This window comes from Labrus mixtus, chromosome 13 (genome assembly GCF_963584025.1).
Source record: "Labrus mixtus chromosome 13, fLabMix1.1, whole genome shotgun sequence".
In the NCBI taxonomy this organism is placed as follows: Eukaryota; Metazoa; Chordata; class Actinopteri; order Labriformes; family Labridae; genus Labrus; species Labrus mixtus.
The window spans coordinates 6,669,751-6,682,272 of record NC_083624.1 but is presented as its reverse complement, the minus strand read 5'-3'; the positions used below and the strand labels follow the sequence as shown (position 1 = coordinate 6,682,272).

The 12,522-nt window shown below is 37.4% G+C and overlaps 3 protein-coding genes across 3 annotated transcripts in view; 1 reads left to right on the top strand and 2 right to left on the bottom strand.

Annotated features, from left to right (window-relative positions):
- The window catches only part of piga (phosphatidylinositol glycan anchor biosynthesis, class A), a 171,051-nt gene that overhangs the window by 101,767 nt on the left and 56,762 nt on the right, over positions 1 to 12,522 (top strand). The gene's annotated exons all lie outside the window — the stretch shown is intronic.
- Positions 1 to 12,522, bottom strand: part of appb (amyloid beta (A4) precursor protein b) — a 91,547-nt gene that overhangs the window by 52,555 nt on the left and 26,470 nt on the right. The gene's annotated exons all lie outside the window — the stretch shown is intronic.
- Positions 4,592 to 9,694, bottom strand: u2af1 (U2 small nuclear RNA auxiliary factor 1). Its single transcript, XM_061053389.1, has 8 exons — positions 9,593 to 9,694; positions 7,889 to 7,976; positions 7,502 to 7,568; positions 6,898 to 6,947; positions 5,993 to 6,091; positions 5,763 to 5,896; positions 5,051 to 5,143; positions 4,592 to 4,943 (listed from the first exon to the last, which is right to left on the bottom strand). Exons 1-8 carry the CDS (start codon positions 9,634 to 9,636, stop codon positions 4,814 to 4,816), a joined length of 705 nt encoding a protein of 234 aa, XP_060909372.1. The 5' UTR covers positions 9,637 to 9,694; the 3' UTR covers positions 4,592 to 4,813.

Below are 12,522 nucleotides of genomic sequence, written 5' to 3'. Positions count from 1 at the left end.
CCGTCGTCTTCCTGATCTTTATGGAGGTGTTACCGTTCTTCAGCTCGTCGTTAAAATGTGAGACTCGACCTTCAAACTGTTTGTCTTGACCTGAACGGCCGTGACCGTAATAAAGGCCTCCGTCGTAAAAGAACACCTCCAGATCGTCTTTCTTCCAGTCAAACAGCTTCTTCTCGTGGTTCTCCTTGGTGCTGAGAGAACACGGTAAAACAACATCTTGGCCTTCCTTAACATACAGTTTGTGAGACAGCCCTGAAAAACAAAGAATATTTCAGTCACCATGTTGAAATGGAGAGAATTCAGGTCTTTAGCAGGAAGTAAATAAAAACATTTAGGGGTGAGCTAATTCCCAACATTAAGATAAATGTGAAGACCCATCAGTCTCTGCTTTCTGACCGACACATTGGCTACAGGTAGCAGTGAAAACATGACACGTTGTGATGAAATGGTCATTCTCCATAGATTGTATATAATGATGGATGAAGCCTGAGTGACGTCACTCATTCGTTTCTGAAGGGCTGTTTTAGAAGCCATCCGTGGCGGTTGCCCAAAATGGAAACGCTGACTCTATCAAACTTTCAGTCAACCTACAGCGACAGGCACAGAGCTGGAGCCTCTTTTTTCATTGCTTTCTCACATACTTTTTTTCTCCTAACAACAGGCCTATAATATCAAACGATCTGGATCAGAGCACCTCGACGAGTGTTTTGAAAATTTAGAAGCTGATTTGAGACCACTTTCTCAAAAACTTTTGACAATCAATCAACTCAATCAACTTTTATTTGTATAGCATCAACTCATAACAAGTGTTATCTCGAGACACTTTACAAGAAGCAGGTAAAATACCTTACTCTTTGTCTGTTAACATTACAAAAGAGCAGGTAAAAAGACCTTACTCATTGTTATGTTACAAAAAGCAGGTAAAAGACCTTACTTATTGCTATGTTACAAAGATCCGGCCTATCCATCATGAGCACTTTAGCAAAGCAGCAAAAGTTACAGTGGTAAGAAAAAACTGCCTTATTAAAAGGCAGAAATCTTCAGCCAGATACCCGGCTCATGACGAAACAGTCTTCACAGGCCTAGACTGCGCCGGGCTTGGAAAGGGATAGGGGGAGAGATGGGATAAGATGCAGGAAGAGGGATAGAGAGCAAGGGGGTGGGGGGAGGTAGACCGTCCATCAGCACAATGAAAGCAAGGTTTGAAACAGGTCTATAGTTGGTCAGGGAGTCTGCATCCAAGCTAGGCTTCTTTAGTCAGGGTTTTAACACAGCAGTTTTGAAGCAAGTTGGAAAAACTCCTGTGAGGAGGGATGAGTTTAAGAGCGATAAAACATAAGGTCCTAGTGTAGGCCAAAGCTCTTTGACAACCCAAGACGGCAGAGGATCAAGTGAGCAGGTTGTACATCGTGCCACCGTTACAACCTTAGTCAAAGAAGCCAAAGAAATTGGTTCAAAATCAGAAAAGCCTTGTCCTGTACAGATGGACATAGCAGCAACACACTCTGCTTTGTCATTGTAGGACTGGGGTATTCTGACTCTGATGTTTTCAACCCTGTCATTAAAAAAACAATAAAACATCATGTGCAGATAGGTCAGTACCACTGACTGCCTGATCACGCTGTGAGAGCCTAGAAACAGTATCAAATAATAGTCTGGAATTATGCCTATTATTTGAAATCAAAATTTGAATAGTAGGCTGCTTTTGCGACTGACGTCCTAGATTGGTAGGTGGTCAGGCCGTCTTTCCATGCGTGGTAAAACACTTCAAGCCTTGAGTGACGCCGCTGACGTTCAATTTTTCTGCAGCTCTTTTTAAGGATTTGTAAGTCCTCGTTTAACCAAGGGGTACGGTTCTTTGTAAGACACCGCCGAGTTTTTACTGGGGCCACAGAGTCAAGGAGGCCCCCGAAGAGCACTGTTAAAGTTAACAGTAAGGTGGTCAACTGAAAAAACTTGATTAAATAATGGATCGACCACATCCGGCAACCCCATAGTAAGATCATGTAAAGCGATCGGGCTGATATAACGAGAAGATCTTGTGATCCTTGTTTCTTCCCCATGGGTAAGTGAATTTGGAATTAAAATTTCAAATGAAATTAGTGAGTGATCTAAAACAGGTAACACGCAGATTTCATTTACCGAGACCGACAACCCATAGGCCAACACTAGATCAAGTGTATGTCCACGCTGATGTGTTGGACCAGACACAAATTGTGTGAGATTAAAAGACTCAATAATATTTTAAAAGTCTTTAACCAGAGGCTTGTCCTCACAACAAATGTGAATATTAAAATCACCAACAATTAAAATCCTCTCATATTGCAGAAAGAAGCTGGATAAAAGGTCTGCGAATTCAGAGATAAACTTGTCATTGTATTTGGGTGGACGGTAGATAACAGCAACTAAAACAACAGAGGGGTTATTTAAAGTGAAAAGCTGCAGTTCAAAACTAGTGAAGACAGGAAAGTTAAGAATCTGTTTGCAGTGTTTCCCCTACCATTATATTAGGGGGGCGGCCCCTTTTTTTTTTTAGATTTATTTTGGGGCTTTTTGTGCCTTTAATGTAGAGATAGGATAGTGGATAGAGTCGGAAATCAGGGAAATTAGCAAATATATTATTTAACGTTTAGGTATCGCGAAAATGTCTGTGCTTTTTATAGCTGCTGTCGGTTTACAAACGGCTTTTATATCCAACTTAATTTCACTCAGCCGACTGTTTTAACATCCACTAAGGATCGTATTTCAGTCAGGACTGTGTGTGTGTGTGTGTGTGTGTGTGTGTGTGTGTGTGTGTGTGTGTGTGTGTGTGTGTGTGTGTGTGTGTGTGTGTGTGTGTGTGTGTGTGTGTGTGTGTGTGTGTGTGTGTGTGTGTGTGTGTGTGTGTGTGTGTGTCTGTGTGTGTGTGTGTGTGAGACTGAGGCTCGTGACTCGCTCGTTCACGTTCAGTCAATGTTTCGTTCACCGGACGAACTGAGACGAAGCGCGTGAACGATTCCTTAAAGTAAAATTTTATCAAAGTAACTGTACTTTTACTTGAGTAGAATACATTAGTAATCTTTACACCTCTGTATTTACCAACTTGCATATTTGTGTCTGAGTCTCTGAAACACCTGAATCTGGATCAACAAAGGTTTATCCGAATGGATCCTACTCAACCGACCTGCAGCTCGGTGAGGAGGAGCTGTACGTTTAGCCACTGTTCTCTTATGATTACGACTGAAATGTGAACATTGCTCACTTGAGTAAAATAATAGGAATTGTCTTCTTACCGTGTGTGATCAATGCCAAGATGCTCAGAATGATTAATACAGGTGAATGGTCCATCTTTGTACGCTTAGGTACTAAATCTCCAATGATTTCCTTTTCACTTCAAAGTTCACAATCGGTCCGGTAGGAGACCCCCGTCCTTAGGGCAATACGTAGGTGTATAAATCATGTGTGGTAAAGGTGACTCCGGGTTAACGGGCTACACCGGGCGTCCTGCTAGCAAGAGTGACCACGCTCCCGTTTGGATGATAGAAATAGTGGATAGAGTCGGAAACCAGCCCATGTTGGCGGCCCGCCTATCAGCTGGCCAATCAGCTGGCTGCACACACTATCAGCTGGCCAATCAGCTGGCCAATCAGCTGGCCGCCAACACTATCAGCTTTAAAATGTGAATTCACAGACGGTTTTAGCATTCAGACTAAAGAAGCGGTGCAAACAAGAAGAAAAACACAATTGCTTGTCAATATCTATGTTCTGTTTTAACTTTTTGATAAAGCTTCAGTGAAACATGAAGAACCCCATGATGCTCCCAACCTTCAGTCCCTTTTTATAAATGGGATGAATTTGCAGAACAGGGTTTACCATGTTCTACTAAGGGCAGAGTCTGAGAGAGCATCATCATACAGTCATCAAGTATCACAATATTGTCAAATATCTTCTATACTTAAATATGTAACAACCTGATGTTTTATCTCCTGCTGATTCTCATTAAGTTTATATTCCCTCTCTTATTACGTGTTGATCAGCTGTCACTTTAATGTTGCCTGAGATAATAATGAACCAGAAAGCTGTATGAAGTGACCTTCAGCTAGCACACATTTCTCTCTACATCTTTACCTGTGGTTACCAAACATTATGATCAGACAGGATGTTTAACAGAAAGGCTGGCTTGCTAGCCAGACTTCGAATCTTTCCACAGTGTTTTCAAGGAAAAATAACGATATGTAAATTAGTGTGAAAAATCGCATATAAGCCTTTAAGGTATTAGAAATGATTTTTACATGGCAGTGACTTTTTCAGACTGTTGCCTTATTCGGGTCAACATCGGACAAAGACATCTGAGAGTTACAGCAGAAGCATTGATCAAGACAAGAAAACATGTTTAGAGTAAAAGCGGTCACCGCAGAGACGATTTCCTGCTGGTTTTTGAGGAGTTCAAAGCAGTTTTCTATTTTGGGGACTCTATTTCATTCTACACTTCGTATTGAAATGTGTTTACATTTAGTTCTCACTATTCTCCTTCAGAAGTGGGCAGCAGCTCGTATATGAAAAGTTAATGTCATACAACAATATCTGTAGAATAATTCATGAATGAGTCAGGTTAATTAAAAATGTTAAATTTAATGAGGTGAAAGTCAATTTCAGAAATCAAGAAAAAACAGGTTCATCAATGCTGTCACAGCTTCTGCATCAGTTTACAGTTACCTTTCTATCAGTCCTAGAATAAATCTTGAAGAGTACAAACTTCGAAAAAAAGAAAGAAAAAAAAAAAGACCGGGAATGAATTGGGGTTAGGAAGGACAAGTAGTCATGGCTTTGTGGTTTAGAATCGCCCTGAACGCTCTCTGTCTCTTGAGCGACGCCTCTCATGGTCACGACCTCCTCCGCCTCCTCGACCTCTGTCTCTTGAGCGAGATCGCCTCTCTCTTGATCGAGACCGAGACCTGTGCCGGCTGTGGAAAAATGAGAAAGAGTTGAGTATGATTGGATATAAAACATCTACAACTGGCAGGTTTACAAAAGGAGCCTGAATGCGTCTGTAAAGTTTATGTTTTTTTACCCCTTCCTCCTGCGCCCATAGAGCTCTCTCCTCAGTTCACGCGAGATCGGCTTCAGATGCATGAAGTTGCAGAAGCCTCCACGAGTGCATTCCCTACGGAAGAGGTGAACATTGTTGCAGAAGAATCACATCGATGCATCACTGTTAATGGTGAGCAAGATTCACACACAGCAGCAAAAGACACTTAAAGAGTGGTGATGGGGAAATATATATAACCAAGATTATGCAAACAACAATCTCATGCTACCCATGCACTCTCACCCTTTAAAACACAGCTGGAATCTAGATTAAATATTATGATATCATGAACAGGTGTACAACTGCATGAGTGAAATTTAAACCTTTAGCTTACTGTCAAAGAAGTATTGCAATACATTCTTTAACTGATGTCATATGTTTTATGCATGTCTTGAATTGCACATTTGCACACCTCCACTTTGCACTTTAATAACTTGACTTGAATTTCCATTCTGGTATGGGCTCTTGACTGATTTTATTGCGCCGTTTTTATATTTTACTGTGTTGTCTGATTTTCCAATTCGTTTTGGTTTATGTTTTATGGTGATGTTGTCCTTGTGTTTCTTGTCCTCTGTGTGTTCCTGTTGCAACGCAAATTTCCCCTTGTGAGACAATAAAGAATCTGAATTTATGTGGCACTGCGTTAAATTAAATAGACACCCCTATCAACTCTATTTTGTCATATAGTACTCACCCCATTTCATATTGACGACAACAGGCTTCTCTGAAGTCTGTGACAGGAGAGAGCTCAGCATGGATGGGCTGTCCATTAAACCAACGATTATTCAGGTCTATAACAGCCTTCTCTGCATCCTCTTCATAACGAAACTAACAAAGAACATAGATTGAAAGATTTGAAAAAAATCACACTCTGGATCCAAGCTACAAAGCATGGCATGGAGACATAATAAACTGAACACCCACCTTCACATACACATTTCCTACTAGGTGGTCTCCAAGGTTGTCGCACACATTCATCTCCTCCACCTCTCCGTACTTTTCTTCCATCTCTGTGAAGACCTCCTGCATGGATGGGAGAGAAGATTAGGTCTGAAATTGTGTATTTAAGTGTTCATAACAATGTGGAGATGAAATCCATTGAAGGAATAATTTGATAAAAAAAGCTAATTCACTATCTGGTAGAGGTTTACCAGAATCTGAAATACTGCATGTATCCCCAAGGAGAAATTAGGTCTGTACAGTAAATACCAAGTATTCTCTGCAGCAGATGAGCTTCAGTTGACACAAGAACTGAAACCAACTACCCTCTTTCAAATGTATAGAATCCACCTACCAGAACTTTAAAAGCTAAGAAGTCTTCACTCCTTTTTTATTTTGCTTTATTCAGACAAAAAAAGAGCAAGAACTGAACATTTGTTCTGAGAAATGGGAAACCTATCTAATGCTGAGAAACAGCTCTTTACACATCAATCAAAGTCATTACAGTGGACCTGAAGTTTAAATCATTGACACCTTTAACCAGCCGCTGATGAGCAAAAATACGTCAACAAGAAAATCCAGATCAGGTGGAGCACATACATTCAGTACTCTGCAGAGGACATTCTACATCTGATTGTTAGAAACTTGATCTGTGACTGCTGAAGAGGAAATGTTTTTGTTTCTACCTCCTGAGTTTTGAACTCTCATTTGATTCAACAGAATCATTGTTGTTACATTCACATGTGTAAAAACGTGTGTTTAACGGCCAAATTATTAGTGTCTTCAGGAATGAATAAACCATTCTCTCCAAAGAAGTCAAATAAATCCACCACTGGCAAAGTGGTCGAAGAAGCTCAGACAAACATGATACAATTTGCAGAATCTCTTACCTCAAAAAACTCGTCATAGTGCTCCTGCATCTCCATGTCACTGATGGCACCTAATGTTTACAAAGGAGAAAATAAAAGATACAACATTATAGATTTGGGTTTTTTTTTAACTGATAAAAGACATATTCTGGAAACTTTATAGCAGAGATGAATTGATTGCTATATCTTCAGCCAAAACAAATACACAAGTGACTTCGGCAATGACTCCATCCATCAACTACCTATAATCCAATCATACATACAATTAAAGTCCACTCAGGAATAATTATAAACAGACTATAAGCACTGTCAATCTATCATGTAAGCGATGTTTAGTGCTGTACATAAAATGTTGTGTATATACTAAACTATTTCTATTAGATAGTGGAACAGCATTTCATCTGGCTACTAATAATACAACTGTTAAATGACAGAACTACCACATCTGCACTACGAGGATATGTAGAACAGATTTGGGATCAGAGTTTACATGAATTGATCTAAAATTATTGACTGTTTAAAACTGAACTGCTGCTGCAAGAGGATGATTGCAAATGAGAAAACATGGATGTATGACCATGGAAAAACATTCATGAGGATTTATCTGAAAGGTTGTATCACTTACATGTCAGACCATCGGCAGACTGGGCGCTGTTTTGAGGGTTACGGTAAATGTTCAGGAGGGCAATTGTCTGAAACACAAACATGAAAAATGTGAAAATAATGTAAAGTAAACAGCTCCTATTTTAATGCAAGCAGCAAACAAAAGGTTTCAATAAAACACTCTTTAAATTGACTGAAAATATTCTTTGTTATGTTGTTATATACTTTGTTATATTTCTGTACTGTGACACTGTGATGTGTCATAAAGGCCAAATTATTTTTGAAAATCCCTGAGTCGAAAAAAAAAACACACAAACCTGTCTTTTCAGACCTTAATCTCCCCATCATTTCCAATTCACATAAGTACAAAATAGTACCCCTCATATCTACAAAAAAGAAAAAAACTTACCTGGCTGAATGTCGGCTTGTTGTGTAATCTAGAGCAGCGATCGCCATGTCGGCAGGCACCAATTTTGAAGTAAAAAGAGCAGTTGACCCTGAGAAAGAAGAAATAAAAATGCAGATGATTTGTTGGCTGAAAAGAAAGAAAACATTCATGAGTCTTAAATAAACTTTTTGGAAATTCAGAATCTAAAATTTGCAGTTAAGTTTTAGAATTGTGTAAACATCTGTGGTTAAATCAAAATGTCAGGTTTGTAAATATATATCCACATAGAAAGGAGTATTGTTGAACACATTTTAAAACATTTTTATAAAAGTGGGGAAATGTATTTGCTAAAGTATCAAACTTAAAATCCCATTATATGGTAAAGGTAACATCTTTAAGTTATTTGGACAATGGGAAATGTTTGGATGAAGCAATGAAATAATTCCCAAAAATATAATTAATCAATTCAATGTTCAACTCTCTGTATATTTGTAATTATTTCCATAAAAGTTGAAATATTAATTTATGAAATCTTGTCGAAAGATTGTTGTTGGGGGCGGCAGTAGCTCAGTCTGTAGGGGACTTGGGTTGGGAATCGGAGGGTCACCGGTTCAAGTCCTGGCACCGACCAAGTCCGGAAACTGGTCTGGTAGCTGGAGAGGTGCCAGTCTACCTCCTGAGCACTGCCCTTGAGCAAGGCACCAACCCCCCCCCCCCCCCACCACCAACTCAGGAGCCCCTCACTGTGAGACCTCTCCATTAGTGCATGTTTGTGTAGCATGTTCGAACAAAAACAAATTTTATACTACTATTATTATACATTAAACTATTATTTATAATAAAATAAATAATACAATTAAAATAAATTAAAAAATAAATTAAATTAAAATATTTAAATTAAACTAAAATATTATTATTAAAATTATAATAATAATAAAATAAAAATATATTTTTTTATAATTTACTATTATATATTAACTATTATACTACTACTTTCATTTTATCTTATAATTATAAAAAGGGGTTTATCAATATTGTGGGCGTGGCCAATACATTATAAAGGACAAGTATATGTGTCAGAGACTTAAGAAATACATGTTGGAGAAAAGATGTTTCAAAACGAGGCAGATTTAAGAGAATAAAGAGAATAACGAGGTAACACACATCGTGTCGTGTGCACACACACACTTCCTTTTCATTCATTATCCTTCACTTAAAAATTACTCCTCTAACAGATAAGTAGCTCATTTTGAAAAAGGGTTAGGGTCAGGGTTCATTTTACTTCCTTAATAACACAGTTAATATCTTGATACTGCATCGACCTTATTTCCCTCTGAAACAAAGACTTAAATGAAGTAGCACCAGCTAACTCACAGCGAGGCTTTACTCAGTGTATTTACTCATATTATTCTCCAGTTCTAGGCAACACGATGATTGCTGATTAAAATAAAAAAATAAATCTTTGTTAAAATGTATTTAAGACCATCTCTGTACTTTTCTGCTCCCACGCGTTGTAGCAGCAGCAGCGGCGGCGGCGCGGTATTTTCCTCACGTTAGCTAGCTTGCGCTGATTAGCCGTTAGCCGGTTGCTAAAGCAAGTGCACATTTTCCAGCTTTAAGACTTCAAACACCGCCGTACTTATGAAATATATTAAAGTGGAATTTTAAGAAAACTTTATACGAAACACACAGTCGCTACAACCTTTAATAAATGTAATTTCTTACTTGTCTTTTTCTGTCCCAAAAATGGATGCCAGGTATTCTGCCATCTTGGTTCGCCTGAGTTAACCAGCAGCAGGAACAACAAGACTTCCGGCCTGGCCCCTTCAGAATAAATGTCTAAACTTCACAAATGTAAGACTTCTCACTGAATCTCCGTTTTAGAACACAAAACGTCGGCATACGATTTTAACAAGTTACCTGTCAGTACTTTAAAAAATTAAATGTGATACAACAAACCTGGAAAATGTTATGATTGTTAACCTCACGTTTTTCAAAAGATACTTAAATATTAAATTAATGCTTTATTATGCATATCAAGTCTGTAAACGTTGTGTATTAAACTTTTTTGAGTCAGTAATGTGGTGTGTGTGTCACAATACTGCTTCTTTCTAAATTCTAATGAAAAAATTACACTACTGAAAGTAAATCAAATCACGGAAATGCTATCTTTTCATTACAAATTATACGATTATCTTAACACTTGGTTTAAAAAGTGGAATCTTTAACAAAGAAACGTGAATTTTCACAAAATATTTATTAATTTCCCCATTTAACCTACCTGTGTGAGACGTTTTTCTGCAGTAGTCTCAATCAACAGTAAATACAGATCAAAGCTGGACAATGAATGAGGGTGACAGTATCTCAGCTGAACAGCAGACTTGGTAAGATCTTTAGCACAAAACACGCCCACAAAATTCAAATTATTGCTTATTAAGAAGATTTTAGTCATTATTTTTTCGAGAGAGTTGTATATCTTCAGAAAGTCCAGTTTAGAAAAAAACTGTTTAAAGCAATGTCTGTTTTAACATCTTTAAAATTTGAGAGTTTCATGTTTCTCCCAATGGGGAATCAATGAAGATTAGTGTGTTACTTTTAGACTTACCCATATGTCATAATATAACTAGCCTATAGGCAGCCTCAATATGAACCATACTATTAAAATAAAAAGTAATGGAAGGAGTTTTTCCATTTTTTCTACTAAATGGTTGAAGGAAAACAACCGACAGACTGGTTTAGTCATTTATAAGATAACGCTGGAGATACTGATTGATTGTAAAAAGTGTAAAATCTCTTAACACAATGCGATGACTTTCTTTATTTTGAAGGCAGGGCACCCAAACCGGAACTATTATGATATTGGTCGCTTTGGCGGCGAACCGGACTTTCAAAATAAGAGTCGCTTTCTTACTAATTTACAGTACCATATATTCTGTCAAATATGCAGTCATTGTATTTATAATATTTACAGTCTATGATTTAAACAGAGAACTGTTTACTGCAGTTTAACGGACAAGCATAATCAGATTATACATTATTAAGACATTCCTTTAAATATTTGACGTCAGCCAGTTCTATACCTGTAAAGCATCCTTTTTTTAACTAGGCCTACATGCAGTAAACAACTGATTGAAGTTATTATTATTTTCTTTAAATCAACTGAAAATATTCGAGGTTCAATAATTATCAAGGCCAAACTTATGTTTCACCGCAGGGGTCTATTTTATAGCGATGGTATCAAAACAAAGTCCATTTATAATGTTCTCATTTTCATTGTACTATGGGGAAATCCCCGTAGGATTATATGCACATAAAAAAGTAAAGTGACAATATTTGGAGGATCAGTGTTCAATGTTTCATAAATATTTTGTATTTAAGCATGAGTAATACATACGGCTACTTAAGTTCTCAAAGGTATCACTTTAACTGTATTCTAGCCTTTTACATTGAATTAACAAGAATTACAACCCCAGCTTTATTTTGACAGATATTATAAGCATGCCACACAATTTGTAAAATTATTAAAGACACAAACCAATTTGGTCATCAAGACAATTTATTCAATACACCAACACTTCGATCATTTGAATTTCAAAATTCAAAAAATTGAAGAAATGCCTGAAAATCATCCGGGGGGGGAATGCTACAGATATTAGTATAATACTTGATAGAAAAACACAAGACATGATCTATGTAGGATGATAGGTTCATTAATCAGACTTCTGTGAGAGGGAAATGACAAGTTTGTGGTTGGACAGTTATGCTGATTTTTTCATCAGTTTTAAAACGTGTCACTTTATAAAATGGTTTTCCTGACCTGTTCTAAACAAGTTCTTTCAGAATAAAATGACCAACCAGAATAGTGTGCAATAAACACAGCCACACTTTGTTAAAACACCTCAGATCATAACCAAGGCTGGGTTAAGAAACACACAAAGGGCAACTAGCTGATGACTTGATTCACAGCAAGGCCTTTAGAAACAAAGGGATCAGTGCATTTGTTGCATTTAATGAAATGGCAAGGGCCTAAAGTGGCCCAGGTGTTACGGAACAACCCTGGTATTACGGAACGAAACAGTCTGTTTATTTTATTTTTTTTGTACTTTATTTTTCCAAAAGTAAAACACCAAAGTGACAAAATGAAAAGACATACGTAAAGCATACTATAAAAACAAAAACAAAACAATCAAACAAACCAGTAACATCAAAACACCAGTCCAAATTCATATGTCATGGGTATGTAAACCATCCCACTTAAAAAAAATAATAACACTAGTATATAAATAAACAACAACAAATAAACAAACAAACAAACACACAAGACAAAACAAAAACCCTGCTGCCCATGGTACGACCCCCGGTTCCACAACTGGGACCGATAACTTGAAGTAGATCCAGTATGAAGCAAGGAAGTAAAAATTCATATTAGATAAACAGTCAAATTAAATGTCTTAGACATTATACATGATTCATTCATACATAAATCATTGTGAAAGCATATTTAGAAATACAAGAAATACTAGCAAGAGACAGTCTGTTTAACAATGTAGTTATAGTCAACTTTGTCAAGCTTAAATGGGGCATATTCTTAAACAGGAGCTCCCTGTTTTTACAGAACAAGTATTGGAGGATGAGGTGGGTGGGTGTAAATTGGT

What these genes read in the sequence shown, in the direction of transcription:
- u2af1 (XM_061053389.1), bottom strand. Translation starts at nt 9,636, where the DNA reads ATGGCAGAATACCTGGCATCCATTTTTGGGACAGAAAAAGACAA. An exon ending in ACTATGACGAGTTTTTTGAG is followed by an intron (nt 6,092 to 6,897) that starts GTAAGAGATTCT and finishes CCATCCATGCAG; the next exon opens with GAGGTCTTCACAGAGATGGA. An exon ending in TATGGGCGCAGGAGGAAGGG is followed by an intron (nt 4,944 to 5,050) that starts GTAAAAAAACAT and finishes ATTTTTCCACAG; the next exon opens with CCGGCACAGGTCTCGGTCTC.